This window comes from Melozone crissalis, unplaced genomic scaffold (assembly GCF_028551555.1).
Source record: "Melozone crissalis strain CALT ecotype California unplaced genomic scaffold, PUWL_Pcris_2 ptg000019l_1, whole genome shotgun sequence".
In the NCBI taxonomy this organism is placed as follows: domain Eukaryota; kingdom Metazoa; phylum Chordata; class Aves; order Passeriformes; family Passerellidae; genus Melozone; species Melozone crissalis.
This window is the reverse complement of record NW_026535797.1, coordinates 21,297,510-21,320,429: the sequence shown is the minus strand read 5'-3', so window position 1 is coordinate 21,320,429 and position 22,920 is coordinate 21,297,510. Positions and strand designations below refer to the sequence as shown.

The following is a 22,920-nucleotide window of genomic DNA, read 5'->3' as shown; positions in this document are numbered from 1 at the left end:
TAAAAGTTGATGACATAGGTACAATACATATTTCAGGGTTATGTAGATTATGACATTTCCTCATGTTAATGAGATCAAGTCCTTTATAAAAAAGAAGGAACCTCACATTTCAACCAACTGTACTCAAGACTGGTGACTATGAATTTATGATAAATTTTGGTAGGTAGGAAAGAAAACAAACAAGTTTAACTCAATCTAGAAAAACTCACAACTTTCAAGTTTTAGTCCTTAGAACAGTCTTAAATAATTGATTCTTTTAAAATGTTATCAGAGAAGTACTGAAACAAAAATTAACACAAGATCGAACCAATATTGTTTCAGAGCTTTTAATGCCTTGATTTGATGGTGCTTTAGTTTCGAGATTTTGCTCTAAGAAAGTTGACATGGTAACAGACAAAATTCTTATGCTCTCATAAGGAGAGCATCGAATAAAGCCTGACATGCAAGAGCAGCTACAGTAACAATTTCCCTTCCAACTGAGTCACCTTACCACTTAGAGTATGAAGTCTTCCCTTTTTAATTTACATTTAAATAAGTGTGTTAAGTCTGCCCAGACTTTATGTATGACTTGAGACTCAGTGTCCCTAAAGGCAGAGGCACCTGGGAGCAGAGGTCTCTGCAGTGAGCTGTGGTTGGCACAGCAGGTCCCTGTCCCTTGTGAACACCAATTTTCAGCACTCCCCAGCCTGCTGCTAAGCCTGACTCAGTCTTTGCAGACAAGTAGCTTACAACCAAGAGACTGATTTAGTATTTCAGCAGACTTACATCTTCTATTAATGAAATAAAAGCATGCCCTTTCCCTTCTCCCCACCCCCCCTTTAAAAAGCAATATACTTTTAAAAGGGTAATGCAATCACAACCATTATGTCAATGAAAATTACACGCTGGGTTTATCTCCATAGGTATCTGTCAAATACAAAGCGTGCACAACATCTTTGGGGTAATAATGATGTTTTATCATTTTAATTACAAACACTTTGAAAAAAAATCCCTAAAGTGTACCAATTGGGGTGGTCTGAATTAACAGTAGCTTGATAGCCCAAGGGTAGCAAAAATAGATCGAGCTACCAAATTTCATAGTAGTTATAGCAGCTGTCTTCTTGCCTCAGGGAACCTGGGTATTTAACAAAGCAGACAGCTTGGCATTGGCATCTGATTAGTAATGTGGGTTTTGTTGGACAGAATATGCACAGTTCTATTGTCTCACTGCTTGGTTCGGAATTCAGAGAGCTATGGAATCATTTGGTTTTTATAGTTAGCTTCTGTGTATTCACTTGCAGGTATTGTAAAAGGTTATTTTCTCACTTATCACTTGCTCCAAGTAGGGAATATTGTCTTGAAACGAGCAATGAAACATGACAGGATTTAAATGTCAGGGTCAGTTGCTTTCCCATTTCTGTGCCAAAATTTTGTTGAACCAACTGTGTAAGTTTTCCTAATTGGGCAGAAAAGTGAATAAGGTGAAAGCCTTTTCTCCCCTTATCACAGAATTATTTGGAATTTAATATAATTGAAAAACATCATTTATTCTAGCCCAACTTTATACGGGAAAACTTGTCTTCACGAAAGAAGTCTCAGAGGTAAAATCCAGCTATTGGGGCTTCTGGGAGACGGGATTGATTTTTATTTTTTTAATCTCACAGTAGCCTGACAGTTTGGATAACTACTGGGGTAAGAGAAACTCTGGTTCAAACCTAATCTGCTTAATAGTAAAAAATCTCAGTTAACATGCTTTATCTAAAAAGGTTTGATCTCAGGACATAACCTTAGCACATACAACAATATTACTCTGAGGTTTGTGTTTAACTTCATACAGCCAAAAAGACCCCCCACGTGGCTCCTCTCTCTTTCATTCTTTAAGTATACATCACAAATTATTGGGGCTTGTTGGCAGAGTTCAAATCACTGAACTCATTGCAAATAGTCTACTTCAGCTAGAAGTACATTCTTTTACTCTATCAAATCCATCTGAGGTAATAAGACTTGATGTTTTATTCAACAGAGCTGAGGAAAATTGTTGCACAATAGGTTAATTCAAAATGGCAGCATAGAAAATGCATCTGTCAGTGGGGATCAAATTACAGGGCAAGCTCCTCTCAATGCTTAGAAAAACAAGTCTGCAGTTCTACAGATTATGTGCATGTGTGTGTTTAAAGGGGTGGGAAAGGAGCTAAATATCTGAGCTAACCTCCAATTAAAGTCAATCATAAAAACAGCCAATTTAATGAGTACGGATTTCTTTGGGTAATTATAACACCAACCACTTTTTTTCTCCCTCTCTTTTAAATCTGTAATTCTGCCTTCTTTTTATTGCTTGCTTTGTCATTAATCGCCTCAGGAACTTGATTTCCTAGCAACAGACTCTGCCACCAAACATTTGGCTCCTTTTCAACATTTTCTTTGTGAAAAATGGCACTGCTATTGCCGCCTGGCTGTTGCAGCTAGACTGGCTGTGTAAGTGTTCTAATAAGGCATTCTTCGAAAAAACCACACAAAAATCACATGATAAAAGGAGCGATGACTGAACTTCACTAATTACTGTGCTGAAGAAACATATCTGCAATTTAAAGGCTACTGGGGTAGGAGGAGAAGGACTGAAAAGAAAATATGTATGTTCTTGATCTTAAAAAATACAATTAATAACATAGAGGTGAACATTTAGAACTACATATTTTTACAATGTTACACAGATTGTCCTTAGTTTTATTCTATAGAAACAGGAGGTACAACCTTCCTTAAAAGCTGATGACGTATTTTTCACCATAAAGTACAAAGCATTCACATTGAAGGATGGCATCTTGAAGAGCAAATTTCACAAAAAAAATAAGAAAGAAGTTTCTCATTCATTTTTTCACATAAGTTACTTGAGAAAACACTAACAAAATAGTTCATGCATGAGAAGTTATACCTGAAATGGTAGCATAACGCACTCCCTAAATATATCACAGGATGACACAACATGTGGCTGGTTTAGACACAGCTTCTTTTGTATTTTAATCAAAGAAATAAAGCTGTGGGTTTCTGTATTTATGAGAAAGGCTTCTTTCCCCATATTTGCTTTGGAAACCAGTAAATGGCAAATTTACTTCCTGGTTAGATACAGAGCCTACCATCTCTCCACAATAAATGCATCCCACTTCAGCTATGATTTCCAGAGAACACAATGCCTCAAGACGGTGGGTTTCAGTAAGGGGATGTTATCCCAGGCCACAACTAACTGTTACTAGCTGCACTTTCTTCTCTATGGCTAAGATACTCAGTGTGGTGGTTTCCTGGCCATAGAACCTATTCATCATTGTGAGAAACAGTTTTGCATGTCAAATGGCATAACACACTGGTGCCAGAGCACTGTGGCAAAAGTCATCAATTGGGAAAAAAACTATTGTGAAGTTATTCAAACAAATGTCCTTTTTAAGGGATATTTTGCTTCCTGCCAATGTCTTGTTTCCTGTGATGCACACACAGACCCAGCACATCTCAAAGGAAAAAGCCTATCAAAATCCATTGTAAGTTATCATACTCATCATAGCAGTAAATGACAATAAAAATGCATTCACTGAATATGCCTCTAAAAGGAAGAGACAACACAAAAGAAATTTCATTTAAACTTACATTGTTGTAATAATCAGCATTTTTTCTCAAGTAGAATAGCCAAAATCCATGTAAAATACTGTAGAATGTTATTTAAGCTTTGCTACTCATTGCTGACATCAACTTATGTTTTGACAGACTCATGTTGAAACCAGATGATTCCTCCATCAAGCCCAGTACATTACCACAGCACCTCTCTACTTAGACAAGCACTTGGGCATTAAAAGAAAATAAATATAAAAATACCACAGTGTTTGTCAAAACAGACCAGGGTGGTTGGAGTTTTAAAAATTTCTCCAGCAGATAGGTGTGGTGCATTGGGTTCATTATGACTTGCTGTAATAAATGACATTCCCTCCTGGAAACCTGGCCTAAGCCCAGAATTCCTGGTCTTTATCAAAACTGTCATTATCATCAAAATAAACTACACTTGATATTAGCTTTGAAAGTACAGAAGATACTGAAGGTGCTGAATGTAGCTCAACTGTGGGCTAACAAATCAAAGCAGCATTAGAAAATTTTATATTCAATGTGGGACAACTGAAGGGCATCATCATTGAGAAACTTCAAGTATTTGCTATGCAGAAGTAGGAGAAGAAAACAGTTTAAACTTTTACAGATTATGAAATAACAATAGCAAAATAACCAAGAAGATTTCTTTGGGTTTTGGAAGCTCCTTCAATGATCCACTCTAGGCTAAGACTCACATTACCATAGATTGGGAACACAACTGCAGTCAATATTGCCATTTCAGATGCTCAGTAAAGGAAAGTTCTTGGGAAACAAAAAAAAACTAAACAAAAAAAACCCAACTGAAGCACAGAAGGAACTTTCAAGAAGAAACACATTACTTCAGCATCAAGAAAATATGAGCATCAAATGCGAGTGTTTCATCCACCTCATAATCAACAACTGCAAACATCGAACAAATGCAGGTGTTGGACCAAAGGACAAACTGAGTAAAACTAAATAACTGGCTGAAATAAGGATGGCTAACTGGAACAGGAGAAAGCACATACCTGGGAAACCACCACACTTGTAAACAATCATGTTCATGTACAGGGAGAAAGTTAAAATTCAGTTATCTGTATGAGCAAGCCATATGGATTAATTGATACAGTTCAGATTTCACAAGATTAAGTGCAGCTTTTAATGAAGGAAAGTATTTTCTCCTTTTCCATTTTCTTCCCATTATGGAAGAACAAATTCAAAATTTCTTACTTATATACAGTAACAAAGACTTACCCATTGAAGTCAATTGACTAAAATTCTTCTCAGTTTTTTCTGCTCTTCTAAGTAACTCTTATCAACAGATTTTTTTTAACCAAAACCACTGACAATAAAAATATCTTTGCATTTCAGGCCTTTGTAAAATATGAAAATTACCAGCTATATACAGCAGGTTGCGTTAATAATGTCAAAATGTTTGTGTGCAATGTTAAAGAAGCTGAACACCAGCAACTCCCACAGATGCCTCTTAAAATAAGACAGGGTGCACAAATATGGAGTTTTATCACCCAAGTTTGTAAGATGCAACTCTGACACTAATGATTTCTAAAATGCAAGTCCTGACAGCAAGCACAAACTCACAGAGCAAAAAATAAAGCAAAAGGAAAAAAAAAAGAGAAAAAAAATTAACTTGCCTGTTCCTCCCCTAAATTTACAATTAGCTTCATGTTGTGTCCCACTCACAGCTCCAGAGACTGAATGACAGTGTTTCGTGCTATCATGACTCTGAACTTATTCTGAAATAAGGGAAATGTCTGAGGAAGAGACATCTTCTAGCCTCAGTAGGAACCAAATAAAATTCCTCACAGTGAATTCTAATCAGACACCAGCAGCACAGCTAGCTGATGCACAGTGAAATGAATATGACAGACTGGAAGATATTATGTCAATGGTATAAATTACCACAAGTATAGGCATTATGTCTGGAGAAGGGAAAGAAATTGCAAAGAGTTTGACAGTACATGTAGCCTATCTTAAATGATTCAAAATAGAGTAATTTTAAAGGATTAAAATACACCTTCAAAGTTTACTATCTTTGAGAAAGCTGGGGCAGCCTCTGTATTTTGCTTCTATCTGTGATTTACTAGGTCCTATTCTCTGCTAGCCTTTCTCTAAATTGTCTGCTGGATCTGATTACCAGATGGCTAAAATAAATGTATTGTGTTCATTCATGGTAACAGAAGTTGTTTTTAAGGGTTCTGTCAGGGCTTCACTATCTTTTCCTTTGTACCTACTCCTCCCTCTGTGAATTGATTAGATTTCAGAGCTAAGTTTCACATGAGGGTCATTCTGCTGAATGCTGCATTGAAAAACTTATTATCTGTTCTAGGAAGCATATACAGATGACCACAGGATATCAGAGACCTGTCCTGAAGCAACAACTGCCCAGTTCTGCCAAGAAAATAGATTGCTTGATAATCTCAGGACATGGATTTCCAGAATAAGTATCTGTCACTGACATACACTCTAATGCAATCCCAGAAATAGGTGACAGTTGGATAGAAAGAAGGAAATGAAAAGCAACATATGCACAGTGCAAAGTCAAGGAAGGTAACAAGACTAAAGTGAAGACAGACAATAGCAGACAAATTAAAGACTCAGAGCTACCCTCTACCTCAGGAGTGGTAATTGCTCCCTACATGGTTTTGTTTAATCTGGTAATCACTACAAACCCACAAGAAAAGAAGCTAAATGAAAGAAAAGGGCATGAGCACACTGCAGCATGAAGAACCATGGATGGTTCTACACTGTCTCCTCTCCTTCATATTACATATGAAGGAGTTACATATTCAATCTGTAATCTGAAGTGATAATACTGTCCTAGAAATCTGAGTGACCCTGTCCTTGAATGCTTTTGCTATACATGTGAAAAAGGTTCTTCACTCAAAACATCTCCTGCAATCATATACTTCCCTAATCTGAATATCATATAGTAAATATGTAGTACCATTTATCAGCAGTTCAATTTAATTTTTTTATCCATTATCACATGCTCATCTTGAGGTTTATTTTCAGTTTAGTACAATGATTCTCTGACTCCCAGACAAAGTCTGGATGTTGTAGAACTTGCATCTGAGAAAAATAGTTTTTAATATATACAAGAATCAGTGTAGTGAATCACCTAGTCAAAATTTAAGTGATCTAACTGACTGAACACACAAGAGTGACTTCAGAACTGAAATAAGAGGACGGTTTTATCTTAAAAAGTACAAATCTGTTTAGCACCTCATGTAATGCTTCACAGTTTTCCTGAAGCATCTCCACTAAGTTAAATGTTTCCAAATTGTACATTGGAATTTTCATTGGGAATGATATACAGGCATGGGAAAATTAAAAAAAAAAAAGGCATTCCCAAACTTAGTGAAGTAAAACTTTTGGGAATATTTGTTGTCCCTCTTTATTTAAACTATACTCTTAGTCTTCCAAAATTTTTCAGCCAACAGCAGTAATTCCCAAGCATGGAATTTGAAAAATAAAGACCTCAGAACATGTGAAAAAACCAGCAATAAAAATAAGTATACAATACACCTACAAATATTTTAACCACAGCACAAACACATGGTCATAGCAGCAGGACGTATTTTCTTTGTACACTGAGAAGGTTGTAAGTATTTTTTGACACTTATAAAGGGGCAGTCTTGGCCATACACAGGAATCAATAACAACCATGTAAAGCCTACAGCAGTGCACACTAACTGCCTGTAAGAGACATTAACACTACCTAAAAGAAGTAACTGTATTTTCAATGAACTTGTTCCTCCTGGATAATCAATTTTTTACACTTCTTGCCAGCTATTCCCATATAGCTCAGGTAGCAGAATGGAAAGAGTTGTCATACAGAATCCATACAATACATGCATGTTATGAGGTTTTAATCTGTCTTAGACTTCTATGTTTGTTAATTTTGACCAGTCATATCCATTTGAGAGCAAGGTGAAAACAAATTCATGACTTCTATATAGGCAAGACATAATCTACACAAATACATTTATCTGGCTTGATTCATTCTGGATGGAAAAAAAAGAATACTAATTGTGAATCTACTAATGCCCCATCCTCAAACCCCCCTTTATTCCAAAAGCAAGACTAAATCATTAAAATCAGTTTGCCCCATCACCCACATTTAAGAGATTTGTCAAAATCATTGTTTCTGAAATATTGAGTTATAAGGTGCCACAGTAATTACTATGGAATAAATAGCAATTAAGATTGTTCACACAAATAAGCTCAAACTGTTTGCAGTGAATAATTATGCTAATAGTGTTTTTCTACATAATTTGTGCATCCTTCACAACGATTTACTAGAAAATGTGAAATGTAAATTTGATGCATTACTACAAAAGCCCTGAAAATATGTTTAGTTCTTATGATTTTTCCCATCAATTTAAGTGAACATACAACTAAAACATTCTTCTGCATTCATACATCTGATTTTGAAGAAATCAAATACTGAACTTGAAGCAGTCATTTTCTTTCCTTGTCTTCCTATAAAATCATTCAAAACCACACACAACAGACATACTCACTGCTCAAACTTCAGGATACTGTAACACAAAATTTAGCATTTTGAAAGGGGCTGAACTTACTGCTATATAATAAACTTTGGCCTTTTCCACCAACTTCCAGTTCTTCTCCAAATCCAGATGCTTTTCCTTCTTATAGCAATTAGCAGCAGCAAGGTTAGCTACAAGAGACCTGAAAGTGATTAAATAACAGGAATTAGACCCTCTGTAAATAACAGTACTGCCAATTTCGCACAATGAACACAATTTCACAAAGATCCTACAGAACATAAAACCAATTAACAAGGAGCACCCAAAGCCACATATACTTTATTTGGCCATTTCATGAAATATAAATAATATATTTAAATAATAGATTAAATATACTTTAAATCTTACATTAAATAATGTATCTTGAATCCAACTACATAGTTTATATAATATCACTATTATATTCTTCTGAAGGCACCTTTGTTGGATTTGAATCAACCTTAGTTTCATTCTGTGATCAACTCCCTCCATATGCTTTAGCATCTGCACACTTTCATTAAAACTCCTCTAGCACCTAACACCTAAAAGAAAAGTAGTCACTCCAGTTTATCTTCTGAAAACTAGTTTCCCTCACTAGAAGCAAAAGGTTGATGTCTATGTAAGTCTTGCCATTTTAATTTTCCAATGAACAGTTATATTATTTTAAAAAGGGCTTGTTTTGGGGTTTTTCCACCCCATTAGGTTCACATTTTCCTTTAGCAAATAAAAAAGGGTCAGGTTCCTACTTTTAGATGATGAACTGTTAAAAAAAACTTTGGCTTAGCTGTGGATTACTGGAACACTACCAAAAACTCATTTGTACTTCCTTCTTTCCTAACAAGATATAACACAAGCTGTGGGACACAACTTCCATTACCAAGAACAAAAATACTTGTATCACATTGCCTCTGTTACATGCAAGATCCATTCTATTTTAAATCATCTTCTTCACCCACTTCATTCAGCCTTATGAAACACATAAAACTTACACATGTACTCCTTAAAAGAGGTCATAACAAGACCTCTACCTCTCCACTCCAGCTACCACGACCAAATTCTTCTATGCAGTTGTATTATGAGAATGTTTAATAACGTGCAATATTTCAGAGAAAGGCCATTGGGAAACAGATTATTTCCACGCTAACATACAGAGCTTTAAATATAATTTTCAAAATTTAATAGTCAATATATGCCCTTTTAACATTAACATATCACTATGTTGTGATATTTAAGTGCATTAGCCAGATAAATAATGTGTAATTATAGATACAACATTTGGCTATTGAAAATTTTGGCCTTCTCAAGGTGCATGAAACTGATGCTGTATACATCATCCTCTTCTGTACAAGTGCTACTACAATCCAGAGATAGCTCCAGGTGGGAGCAAAGTGCTCATTTGCTCTCACCAAGGTATGCTTCTGCCTCCAGGCCCATTACCATGTCCAGGTGTAAGGCAGTAAATAAGTGAGACATTCTTTATTTAATGAAAAACAAACAAAAGACCAAAATAAAACTTTTATGAACAGTGCAAGTAACTCCTAGTAAACTTCCTGAAGTAATCATCACTGACAATCCTTGTCAGTTAAACAGATCACATATACAAAATGACAACAAAGTTAGACCAACTTTATCTGAATATATCAAAATTACTGTTGTGTCATTTCATCCCATGAGCAGATTTGGGGCTTATCTCTTTAATTCTAAAATCTAAATGCAATGAAAACTAATGTACATTTGGAATAGAGAAAAAAGAAAAAAAAAGAGAAAAATTTATGAACAATTACACCAAGCCTCTGCAGCATTATAAGTAACAGGGCAACAAGTTTCATTCTTCATGGGTATTACTATTTCAATGACAAGAAATCCAGTGGAGATCCAAGTGAATCCAAGAGAGACATGTGCATAACTGTGGTAATTTTCTGTAAATCAAACTTTAAAGCAAATTAAATCTTTCACTTTTGGCAAACCCTAATATCCATCAAGGACATAGTTTGAAAAAAAAAAAAAAAGAAATCTTGTCTGTCTACGTATGTTGCTAAGTGAAAAGCAATTCTGTTCCAAAAAACTGAGCAAAGACTTTCTATATGTTTCCTTTCACTTACCACATGCCCCTGAAACTGTAAACCTAGCTCTGTGTGGCAACATCCAACTGGAGAGATGCTCTGCACATATGGGTAATAAAAGATTGCTACACTGACGACAAAGCAGTGAACTTTTCCAAATTAAAACTGTAAGTCTGACAGCACTCAGTTCAACATGTGGAGCACAGACTAGGTAGATATTTTTCAATGAAATACAGTAATTTGAGACAGCCAGAGTGCTTCAATCAAAACAGCTTCATGGAGACACTGTGCATGTGGTTATTTCTAAGCAGAAGGCACAAATCAAAGTCATAGACTATGACAGAATGAAGGTATTACTTCAGAGTTTAATCACGTGCTAGGATTTTCTTGAAAAGCTCTGAGAAAACAAAGCATATTAGTATTGCTGAACTAGAGAATTCAGGATGGTAGTCATACATCAGATCAGAACCCTTTCTTGCAAAAAGCTAGACAGAGTTAGCAGAAGCAAGAAACATTTATATCAGGGCATCTGGAACATAAATATATACAGCCACTTCCTAGGAAAACCAGGAGTGCTACTAAGTCAGGTCCTCCAAGAGGGACAAGAGAGCTTAGGAAGGAAGTTAGCACATATTGAAGCTAAGACAAGAGATTGATCAATAAATATGTTATCAAATGGGACAAAGTTGAAGTGATTCTTAGCAATATAGAGAATGTTAAAAACAAAAAAAACAATCAGAAGGTAATTAAAGATTGAGAATAAACTTGCTCTCACAGGATGGACAATTGCACAATAAAGCCTTCAGCAGCAACCATCAGCTAGTTTTTCTCCTCCCAAGGAGCATGAACTCCCTGGCTCTCTCAAGCATCGACTGAGATGAAGCCACTGTCTAGTATGTGAGTAAATATTTGATATTAAGAAAAAAGAGTGGTTTATGCTAGCAAACCAAAAATACTGCTTATTAAGTCAAAGAAGTATTTGCAGACCTTCTTATGAACAAATTTACCTAAATTTTTAAATTCCATTGAGATGCATGTGGTTTTTTTTTTTTTTTAATTCATACTGTGTGCCTACTGACAGTCTTGACTTCAGTTTCCCATCACGTTATCTAGAAAATGGTGATTGCTGCAGCATGTATACACAGGCACTGCATGACTGAAGGCAGAGAGAATCACAGAGCAAAAACATCTTTATTGCTTTTCTTCTCTTTGAAAAAGTGAATATGGATCTTGGAGGTGAAGGGGGAAGTCTGTAGTCATAATTTGTGTCAGAACTCCAGACGAAGATGAATGAACTTACTTCCTCCACAGAGTGTGTGCATTCATTCCAGAGAGTAAGACATTATGTACAACATTAAATTGGGAGGGACAGGTTGATAAGCTGGAGGACAGGGCTGTCTATCATTCAGTGGATCTGCAACAGCCTGAAGAATTGGGCTGGCAGAAAACTTGAAGGTAAATGCAAAGTCACACAGTTACACACAACAATACAGGCAGAATGTTGACAGGGCACTACACACTACACTACTTCTCTTTTTCAGAGAAGGACCTGGAGATGCTGGTGAACCAGGCTTGGAACATGAGTCAGCAGCGCATGACACAGGGATGGTACATCACAATCAGGTGTATATGAGCAAACATGGAGAGAGGAAGACAAAGGAAGTTAAAGATCCAGAATGGAGGAGAACCTCTGTCTCCACACCTTATCTGGAGTTCTGCGTCCAGCTTTGACTTTTCCATTACAAGACACTAACATAGAGCACTGAGTCCAGCAGTGGGCCATCAATATTATTAGGAGGCTGGAACACTTAAATGCAGAATAGTTTTGGGTGAACATTAAGAACAGGTACCTAAGGGGAGACCTTCCTTCTTTCTTCAAATATCTAATGAAAGTTTACAGAGAAGGTGGAGCCACACTATTCTTGAACACAAGAAAGAACAGACACAAGCTGAAAGGAGGAATACTGCAACTGGGTACCATCAAAATAATTTCTCCCATGAAGAGCATTTGAAGAGTTTGCCCAGAGGGCTTGTGCAACCTCTATCCTTTGTGATATTCACAACCCAGCTGGACATGGCCACGAAAAACCTGATCTACCTTTGAAGCTGCTCCTGCCTTCTTCAGGGGTTTCTCTCAGATGCCTGCTCTAATTAAAGCTGTTCTAGAATTCTACATGTTATAGAGAAAACATTTCCTCCTCTGACTCTCATTTCAGTTCATGTTGCTGTCTACCACCTTTTCTAACTCTACCCAGAACATTCACCAACTTCTCTGGAATTATGGTGTGGACTTTAATTAGGGAACTGCTATCTCACCTGAATAAATTCTACTAACTCCTGATACTGCTTTGAAAGGAAAAGAGCAGGTCCTCAGGACCAATGGCATTGAAAGCCACGGAGAGAAATCAAAAAGGATAATGACAGATATTTTTATCTTATTCTGAGCCAAAAAGAAAATATTCTTTAGGGTAACTGATGCAATTTTCATTATTGATTCAGTATGTAGTATCAAAAAATTTAAATATTGTCAGAAGTCAGGGAGAGCTGATGTGTGCCAGTAATGTCTCAAAATAAAGGCTAACCTGATTGGCTGCTTTGAAATCTCTGAAGAAATTGTCAGAAGGTAATCAGCAAAGAAGCAGAATACAAGTTCAAGAGTTCTGAGTAGAGGGTGAAAGAATAAAGCAAAGGGCCATGCTCAAGAAAAATTAATAGCAAAAAAGTAACAAAAACATGAAAGAAATTCAGAAGAAATTCTTAAAACATAGACAAACAGAATTATAGGTACTAGAAGAATTTCTCAAAAAGTGCAATAGCAAAACAAAAAGCTTTTTTCTTGTATAAAATTAAATTAACCCTTTCAATCTGGCTATATGCTGACAGCTATCAGCATATATAGCTGAACTCAGTATCACCTTAGGCATATTCCTGGCTTGCAAATCAATTATAAGCCTTATGTACCAATCAGTTTGCACATAGGCTGCATAAACATACTTGTTAACCAACTGCTGTCTCCCACATATTTTCCATCTCCAGAGCAAGTGGAAGCTATCAAGTTCAGGAAGAAGTAGTGTATTATTATCTCACACTTTCTGGTCACAATACAGCTGCTGTTCTCTGAAAGTATATTAATACTGCCCAGCCCCAAACTATGGCCTAGGCAGTTCTGTGTCTCAAACCAGTGCTAACACTTTGCCATTCAAATCACAATTTTTCAAGGCTGGATACTCCAAGCAAATTAGGCTACATTCACTATGCCAACTGCATCTGTACCTTCAGAAGATATCAAAAGCCCCTGACCTGTTATCACTAGTGATGCAGGCAGCACAGGTTCCTGTTGGCTGTTCACTCTGCTCATAATAATGGGCATCCACATGAGCTTCCTCAGCCTTCTTCTTCAAGATCTCTCCAAATTTATCTTTGCCAATGCACCCAAAGAAAGTTGCAGCTTTGTGAGGTTTCTGAATCATCCACTGCAGATTGGCAGAAGAAAAAAAAAACAAACCACAAAACAAAGTTAACACATCTGGTATATTATTTTTTCCATTTTTTCTCTCCATTCACCACATTTAACTCTATGCCTACATTTTGACTTAAAGAACACTTGTATGCCTGAAGTAAAAAACATCTTGTAAATCAAAGGAGGAAAGGGCAGCAAAGAAAACAGAACTTACTCTTAATGATCCCATTGAGCCTGAAACACCTAATGTAAAACCTAAATAAATGTAGCTCATGATAAATAAAGTACATTAGTATGTTTTTACAAGGTATACAAAAAGAAGTTCCTTGCTCAAAGGAGTTGCCTCTAAACTTACACTAAATCAAGCAACATACAGTATCTTCAAAGAAAAACTGTAGAAAATACAAAAGAAAAAAAGGAAAAAAATTGTCCACAAAACCCCTCCAAACAAATAAAATAAATAAATAAAAAGAGATAGCATATAAGAAAAGACATTTGAGAAACATAAGCAACATTATGCAACATTTATAATATATATAAAAGCTAAGTGGTACAGAAAAAAATCATTTTGCCTTACACTTAATTGCATGCAAAAAGGAAATGCTCCCTCTTTACACTGTTAAACCACACATGAAAGTATCTAATCTCCAACTTTACTAGGAGCAGCTCTGTCCCTTGAATTGTAAAGAGAATAGATGCCCAACGTTGTTAAGGTACCAGGTTATTTCATAAAGTTTTCATTGTATTAATAAAAAATGTATTATTCAGCTGTAAACATAACTCCATTTTGTGCTAAGTTGAAAACCAGCATTTATCAGCAATGTGAAATCAAGAGTGCAAAAAAATAAATGTGAAGAAACAATCATAGGCCCTACTCTGCTGGTGGTGAGTCAGCCAACTGAAGTCATTATAATTCATTCTAATTACAGTCAGCAAGCTTATCCACTCAATCTATAGCATGAATTAAAGGCTACAGCAATTTTCTGCTATACTAAAACCCTACTTATAATTGTTTCCTAATCAAGATTTAAATAAATGATAATGTCTCCATTACAAAGCAGCATTCGTGGTAGCTGTGGGTTGTAGAAAGGTCAAGTAACTAAGTTGCAAATACATACTTAGTCACATCTTTATTATTACCAGCTCCAGAGGGAAGAGGAAGGGAGGGAAAAAAGTAAACCTTTGGTCATGTAAAGTCTTTATTAATAAGACAATGGTGGACAAAAGTTGCCAGGTCTCTTTCTTACAGCAATTTTGAATAAAGTGTAAAGAGAAAAAAGATTTTATCATCCAATGGTGGCAGCATTAAATCTCTCATTCATGAAATGCATATGCTCTGCTTATCCATTCCATACCACTCTAACATAAATTAAGAAAATCCCTAATAAGAGAGTTAATACATTTCATACAAGGATATCAATTATATCCTTGTATTTGACACACCTTTGCACATACATAATATGCATTTGCACAGTGTTCATTTAGGATGCCTCAGGAACAATAATCCTTTATATCTGGAGGTATGATTAAGTGGAACAGATAATTTAGAAAGATTAAAAGTTCTGTGACCAACTGTAAGCAAATATGGAACAAATTTCCACACGGGTAAGAACAGAAGTACCTGAAGGTTTGTGCCCCATGCAAGCATGCTTTACTGTCATCAATAACAAGAATTAATAGAGATCACTATGAACAACATTTATCAAAGAATCAAACCCAAAAACATCTTCAAAAAACATAAGACTTCAAACTGCACTTTAGGTTTACAACATTTTATCATATGATATTACTTTATATATAAAGTCTGACAACATTTATAGGAGTAGTAACTAATATTTCACATAGATCTCTGAAAAAACAATTCCCATTCAAGTTTTGGCTATTGGCACCAGCTCGGTTTGCATCCAGATGTGATACATGCCATATCTAAGCTCTCACAATCCTGATTTTAAATTTAAATCAAGTTATACTTGAGAATTAAAAGTTATAATCCAGACTTTCCTGAGATGAATCTCTGTATGTGGTGCAGACTACTTCTTCCATCAGCAGTTCTACTCATATTCGTGATTATTCAAAATACAGGTATTATATAGGATACTCCCACTGTATAGGTATTATTTTCATTTGAGTATGAGTTAAGTAACACTGAGGAAGATGGGAAAGCAGTTCAGCAGTGTTTCTGCAGAGACCCTCTCACCACAGATCTCCAGTTACCAACAGTCCTTTGAATGATCTGCTCTTATTCCCACAGTAATGGTGGTGAGGTGCTGTCAGCTGCAGAACTCGCCCAAGCTGATCCTCCTCTCCTCAGCTAAAAGGCTACATATTAGTAACAGTAAAAGCAGACATCACATTACAGACTTGATGAAACTGAATGATAGAAGCATCTCTGTGGTACAGCACCGAAGTTGCACCTTGTGGAATGAGCCACAGCAGGCATCTTTTGTGTACTTGGGGATTTCTTTTTTATTTGACCCAGAACTTGATTTTAAGTTTGAATAACCTGATATGAAAAAACGGGCTTCTCTGGGCTATTTCACACACTGTTGTTATTAGTGACTCCTTGGCTAAAACATTCTAAATGGGAATGGGAGTCAGGCATCAGGAGATGTTTATCATTGTGAAGCAGCCATGCAGTCTTACAGCCAGTATCATATGCAGGCCAATAACAAACTGCACACATTAATGCCAGGTATATGGTTATAGAGACTGAAAATTAGTTTCATAGATTTATGTGAAATAGAAGATTTAATTGAATGAAAAAGACTCTCAACAGAAACAGAAAATGACCCAGCTCAGCGGGAATCAGCATAATGAGTTAATTATCCAGGGTTTGGCTAGGCAGAGAGGCAGCTACTAACAAACTGTATTGACAGTCTGGTCAAGAGAGGTTGGCACCTGGCCACACCATGAATCCTCACCAGCACCCAAGGGAATTTGAGGCTGCTAATGGACCAAAGACAGAAGTGTCAAAAGTAGGAACTTATCATGAAAGAACACGACAGCCTCAGGAGCAGGGTATCACACAGGAAACTCAAGGAGTGGTTTATGAAATCTAAAGTGTTTCTCTGCTCTAAAGTTTTCTTCTGTCAATACAGCTTGGACATCAGGTACACACAAGGACAGGTCCTGACCTTTTCAGTTAGCATAAACATCTGTGACAGAGAAAGGAGCACAGGAAACAGAATACCTTTCAGACTTCTCTTGAGTTAAACAGATTGCATTTTCCTCACATTTTTCTTGCATGCACTCTGATGAATGTAAAGAAAACTTTAATTTCAATTATTTTTTTATATTTATGCCTTGCCTTTAGCACAAACCTGTCTTAAAATTCAGCTGATTTCAAAATAAGCATAATCTAATATTAGGTTCATCTAATATCCCTACAGACACATTGTTTCTTACAATCAAATACCGAGGCCAGTACTTGCAAAAGAAGCCAGCACCCTGGCTGCTCCAAGACACACTAGAGGGTGACAAAATACTTCTCTCCTTATTTTCATGAGGTTAACTTGGGTTCACAGTAGCAGGACTATCTGTTCATGTGATTTTTGATGATCAGAGTTGAAGATGATGAACTTTCTGGCAAGCTTTAGCTATCAGAGAAGTGTAAGAACCTTTGTGTTCCAGGGAGTGGGTGGTAATTGCAGAGAACAGCACCATCTTTTCTTGCAAGATGTTGAGATGCCAAGAAAACTTGGTAACAAGAAAAGCTTCTGAAGAGTTGTGGCTTTGAGACTGCCTGGAGTGAACTATGTCCCACTCTTTCACTTCCTCAGACTCGAAGATGTAGTACACCTATTTCCCACTTTTGTCTGATTAGAAAATAGCTTTTGGAAACAACCTTTCTCCTTTCTTCTGAGTTACAGAAGCACTCCTAGAAGCACTTCTAACACTAGAAGTGACTTGACTTTGATTGGATACTCAGTGCTGCCTTTTGAGAACCAATATCCCTCCACAACCCCTCACGCCCCCCCCCCCCCCCAAAAAAAAGAAAAAACCCCTTCATATTATGTGAAAGAAAATCAGTGGCCTTATACAATTAGAGAAAGGGAAAGTTCTTAACTTTGAATTGCCCAGGCTTATGCTATTTATGTTGAGAATGCCATGCTACTGCCACAGGAGCAGAATCCAGTATGTCCTACCACAACACTTGATCTGCATTTGAAGCTTTTCTTTGCTTTCTTGCAAAGTTCATTGTAGAGGAGGACCCCACTAATTTACCTCACTGTCTTCAGTTGCAAAGACACTCTCCTTGCTAAAGGAGAGTTTTCTTCTGCTGGGTCTCAGTACACATTACCATAAGACTTAAAAAAGAAACATCCTACAGATGAATCCTAGAGCAGCTTTATAGCCTTCTGTCTGTAACAAAGATCTTTCAGAAATTATTTCATTTTACTCCAACTCCCTGCTTTGCTTTAAGTGCCACCATTAACTGGACAACACTGATAACTGGAACAAGGAGGCTGATGAAGACACTCACAACCACATTGTTCTCTGCCTGAGCTCCTGAATTAATTTTTTAAGTGGCAGCTAGTAGTGCATTTCCACATCTGTCAGTCATCTTAAACTAACAATGCCAAAGCATCCAAAGCTTTTCTTAGACTGACATACCTTCTCTGCACACTGGAGTTTTCAGCTGTGGACTTGAATCCCAAATGCCTAGGAACTGCCAACACAACAGGAAGCATTATGCCCCTTCACAGTGAAGGATCTTCAAAACTCATTAACACTGAATACAGACATCTGAAGTGCATCTGAAGTACGTTATTTGAAGTTGGACTCTTCTCTGCATGACCTGTCAAATCTGATCTTATTTTAAATTGCAGTTCACAGAGGAGAGGACTCCAAGGACCTAAAATTAGCTAAGATTTAAGATGCCTGCTAAAATCAAAACTAAACAATGTGAGCAACTACTAATGAAGTGTAAATCAAAACAGGAATGGAGTATCGCTTATTTTTATAGTCTAGATTTTAGAATGAGTCCACATATTTTTCAAAAAGTTTTACCTGTCTGTTGTGCCCCTCACCAACTGTGTCTCTGTGATGTCCAACCACCAATATATATACAGTCCATTCAATCCCTGCCCATTAAAACCCCTTTGAAACAGTTTTAGGAATACTTTAGATGTTAAAGGAAATTAAATCACAACTCATCTTAGATGGCCATATAAAATGAGAGCACATGGGATCAAAAATGAAATAATATATCTTAAAACTCAGAAGCCTGATAATATGCAAAACAATACTAAAAGAAGAAAGTGTCACTGTTCCAAGTGAGCTCACTTATTTGTTGTGTATGATATGATTCACCTAGGGCTCAAAAAGAATGCAATAGTCCGTTACCATTGCACATTTAATTTCACATTCATTTAAAATCCCTACCATTGTGGAGTAACCCCAGCCAGCAGTTAAGCCTCCACCCAGCAACTCTCTCAATCCTCCCTCTTTGAGGGATAAAGGAGAGAATGAGAAGTGCAACAGTGAGAAAAAAAAACCACAAGGCTCAAGAAGAAATGATGCAAAGACATTCATTTACTACCTTCCATCAGCAGATTGATGCCCAGGCACTGTCTGAGCCCAAGACCACTTGGAAAAACACTCCCTCCCTTCCAGTTTTATTGCTGGCCATATTCTATGTGGCCTGGATTATCTCCTTGGTCAGCTGTCCTGACCGTGTGCCTTCAAAACTTCTTTCCCTCTACACAGTCTACTTGCTGGGGGCAGCAGAGTGAAAAAAACAGAGAAGGCCTTGATGCTGTACAAACACTGTTCAGCAAATTGCTGCGTTAAATAACACTGTTTTGGTGACCAACCTAAACCACAGAACCATATGGGCTGCTATGATCATTCCCAGCAGATCCAGTACACCTAACCTAATCACTGTTATGAGACAACACCAGCAAGACCCTGGGAGACAGAGGAGTTACTACAGTTTGTTCCAATACCTTTGCAACTTTCTTCCTTTCTCTTATTTTCATTGATGGATTTTTAAACATTCCAACAGCTATTATCACATAGTGGCCATATAAGAAAAAAAAAGGGAAAAAGAAAAAAATAAGCTTATCTTTGTAAAAGCAGGCTTGTGAAAAGGAGCCCTATATCCTGTACAGTAATTCTTCCACCATTAGCTGAAGCTGCCAAATCTTGCATGAGGAAGTGATATTGTTAAAATGCATGACAACACCCTCAAGCAACTTCCAGTCAAATTAGATAAAAGTGATAACATTTTTTTTAAGGAAATGACTATTTAAAGCCTTGCACTGAGACCAATATCTAAATCTTTTCACCATTTGACTCAACATGTGTGATACAAATCCCTGCACAGGAACATCTATTAGTTTTAACATGGTGCCACAAGAGCCTTTTGCTACAGCTTTTCAAATTAAGATGCCTATCAAAATATTAATCATTGAGGAGCAGAACTGCATTCACTTCTACATTTACAAACAAATGTAACAAAACAAACTGCCTCCAAAAAAAAGTTCTAGAACCCAAATAACTATTTTCAGTGCTGCTATTCTTCTGTATTCCATTTCCTATTCATCATTGCTCTTCATCTGCATGTTCACTGTTTTATTTTTAGTCTAGCTTGTAAGCTTCTTGCTGTACAAGGAAATACAAGCATATTTTCTGTAATTAAACATGTAGTAGCCATATTCCAAAGTTTCAATGTGATCAAAAGCAAGTGCTCTTTTTTACTGTTCCCTTTAAGTAACACTTAATTCCAACCTACCTTAATCCATCACACTCTTATGCTGTATTTATAATGTTACAGTTCTGCCTCAAATACCTGAAGTGCTGTAGCATCTCTTCTGAAGGTTAATTTATGTTATCTGAGGCCAAAGGCAGAATGTCTCCTGCAAGGCCTCACAGGGCACACAACTGAGACAGAGCCTTGTGTCCTATTCCCATTTGAAGGGCAGAGTCACCAACCACAGCCCCACTGCCCGATCTGATGTGTCATCCCTGTCCTCAAACTCTGTGCATTCCCTTCCCAAATCCAGGTAAAACATGACAGACATACAGAACAGGGCTGGTCACACCAGTTCTTCATCACTGTCACAGATGACAGCTACCTGAAGGGTATCACAACAGAAAGAATTCCAGATTTACTTGGGACTCTTCTGCAGCTGTTGCAGTGTATACAACTATTTATTTTAAAAATCACCAATATTGCAAAGCTGTGCATGAAGTAAGGATTAAGAGTATCTTTATCAGTAAAAGAAATCCAAATTTACCAACATCCTTCTTGAAGACTGGGTGTGAAATAATGAAAAGTGGCAAATAAAGTACAACATAGAGTGTTGTTCCTCCCTGGTCAGAAGCAGCCGTGTTCAGATGTGAATAGAAGGATATAAAAACATTAAAATGGAACATCACGCCCAGATAGAGTGAGACAGAATCACTGGGCAACTGTAAGGTACTGTTAATGCCTCAGCCTACTTGTAAAGAATTAGCACTTCAAATAAATTTTAAAAACTGATAAGCAATTTAAAAATACCTTAAAATTCAGTGTAGAACATTGTATATGTATTTAGGTACTACTCTATAAGTGAAGCTGATGCTGGTGACAAGTGACATTTTTAGGATATTTCATGTATGATTTTGCATATCTGTAACAGAAAAACAAAACTTCCTTTTCAAAACCCATGCATATGTCAGCCACACTCCCCTGCTAAATGATGTGCAGTCTCAATGAATACACCCACACTCAGAAAAGGACAGCATAAAATCCACAAGTGGTGAGACTTCTTTCATTGTCTGGCAGCACAGAATTCACATAGCACAAACTGTAAACAGCTGCCTATCAGTTTCTATCAGCAACAGTATCAAAAACAGATGGCAAAGGTCAAGTCAAAGTTTATTGACAATGATGAACTTGGACAACCTCTATTAAATTACTTCTTCCTTTAAGGTGTATGTGATCAAAGCAGCAGAGAGATTTTCACTCAGTCACATAACAAGCTATTTGTTGAGATTGAAACATCTGGTCAATATCTTCTAACACTGCAATTTCATGCACAGTTAGCAATAGGGTACATTTCTTTTCTTCTTCTTACAGGGTCCATAAGGGTGGCACATATGGCTGATCATTTCATTCAAAAAGGTTTCAATTCCAGGCATTACATACAATTGTCTCTATGTTTTATAGTATTTTAAGTCTACCTACCATCGTTTTCCATCATCACTGCTGTCTGCTCTACTCTTTGCTATAAAAGCCCACAAATATGACAGAGCACTTAAAGCTTAAAAGCTTTTGACTACTGGAGTTAGAAAGCAGTAAAGGCAAGGGAGTTTTTAAGGTGGCAGGTCTTCATCTATTGTTGTCAAGAATTCCCAGTGCATTAAACTATTTACCAAAGCTCTCGTAACACAGATTATAATTTTTGTTGTAATAGCAAATCTTTTCTTTTTAAGGCATGCCAGAGCAATTGGAAATCACCCTTTTTACTAATTTATAAATTATTATACATTTTACAAACATAACATACATCGTATTTTAAGAAAATGTGTGCTAGTTATAAAAATTTGACGAAACATAAATCCTGTTTGTCAATCTGAAGTAGGAAAAAGACACTAAATGCGATCTACCCCAAAGGCTAAAAAATGCTTGCCTTTAAAATTATGCATCTATGTTGCCACAGCAACAAGTACTGGGTAATGTAAAATGTACTTCACCCTTCCATTTCTAAATCCCAATCTTTTTGGACAAAGAATGAAGGAGGGCTAGTTGCAAGCCTGCCTACACAAAGTACATTTCAAAGAATTTTCCTTTACTACTAAACAGCCTTCTCTTTTATTCAGTGAATATTTGATTTCCACATCTTGTTCCCACAGTGACTGACTCCAAGTAGTATTTGAACCATAGAAGTTTACCTGGCAGTTGTAGGAAGACACTGATTCTAAAACTCTTTACTATAAGGATGCATCACATCCAGATGTTGCACCAAAGGCACAATGGAGACGTGGGCAGGGAAGGAAAGCAGTAGATAATCTCCATGAGGGGAAAATGTACAAAATGCTTGAACAGAGACATCCTTGAGATGTCACTGAAGATGCCTCAGGAGTGTGCTAACTTTTGGCACGATGGCTTCTCTTCAGGAGATCTATTCTGAAGGAATGGGATATAAACTAGATCTAACAACAACAACCAACCAAAAAACCAACCAACCAACACCAAATTAAACAAAACCAGGATAGTCCACTAGAAACTGATGGGTTTCATGTAAATGCCAAGATATGGCTTGTAGGTAACAGAGCA

At 36.8% G+C, this 22,920-nt stretch overlaps 1 protein-coding gene across 2 annotated transcripts in view; it reads right to left on the bottom strand.

Moving 5' to 3' along the window:
• Positions 1 to 22,920, bottom strand: part of ADK (adenosine kinase) — a 265,868-nt gene that overhangs the window by 133,486 nt on the left and 109,462 nt on the right. For both annotated transcript variants that reach the window (XM_054277423.1, XM_054277424.1), the window contains exons 5-6: positions 13,496 to 13,668; positions 8,187 to 8,295 (exon numbers count right to left, since the gene is read on the bottom strand). In XM_054277423.1, the coding sequence (XP_054133398.1) occupies positions 8,187 to 8,295; positions 13,496 to 13,668 (282 nt within the window). The remainder of the gene's footprint in view (positions 1 to 8,186; positions 8,296 to 13,495; positions 13,669 to 22,920) is intronic.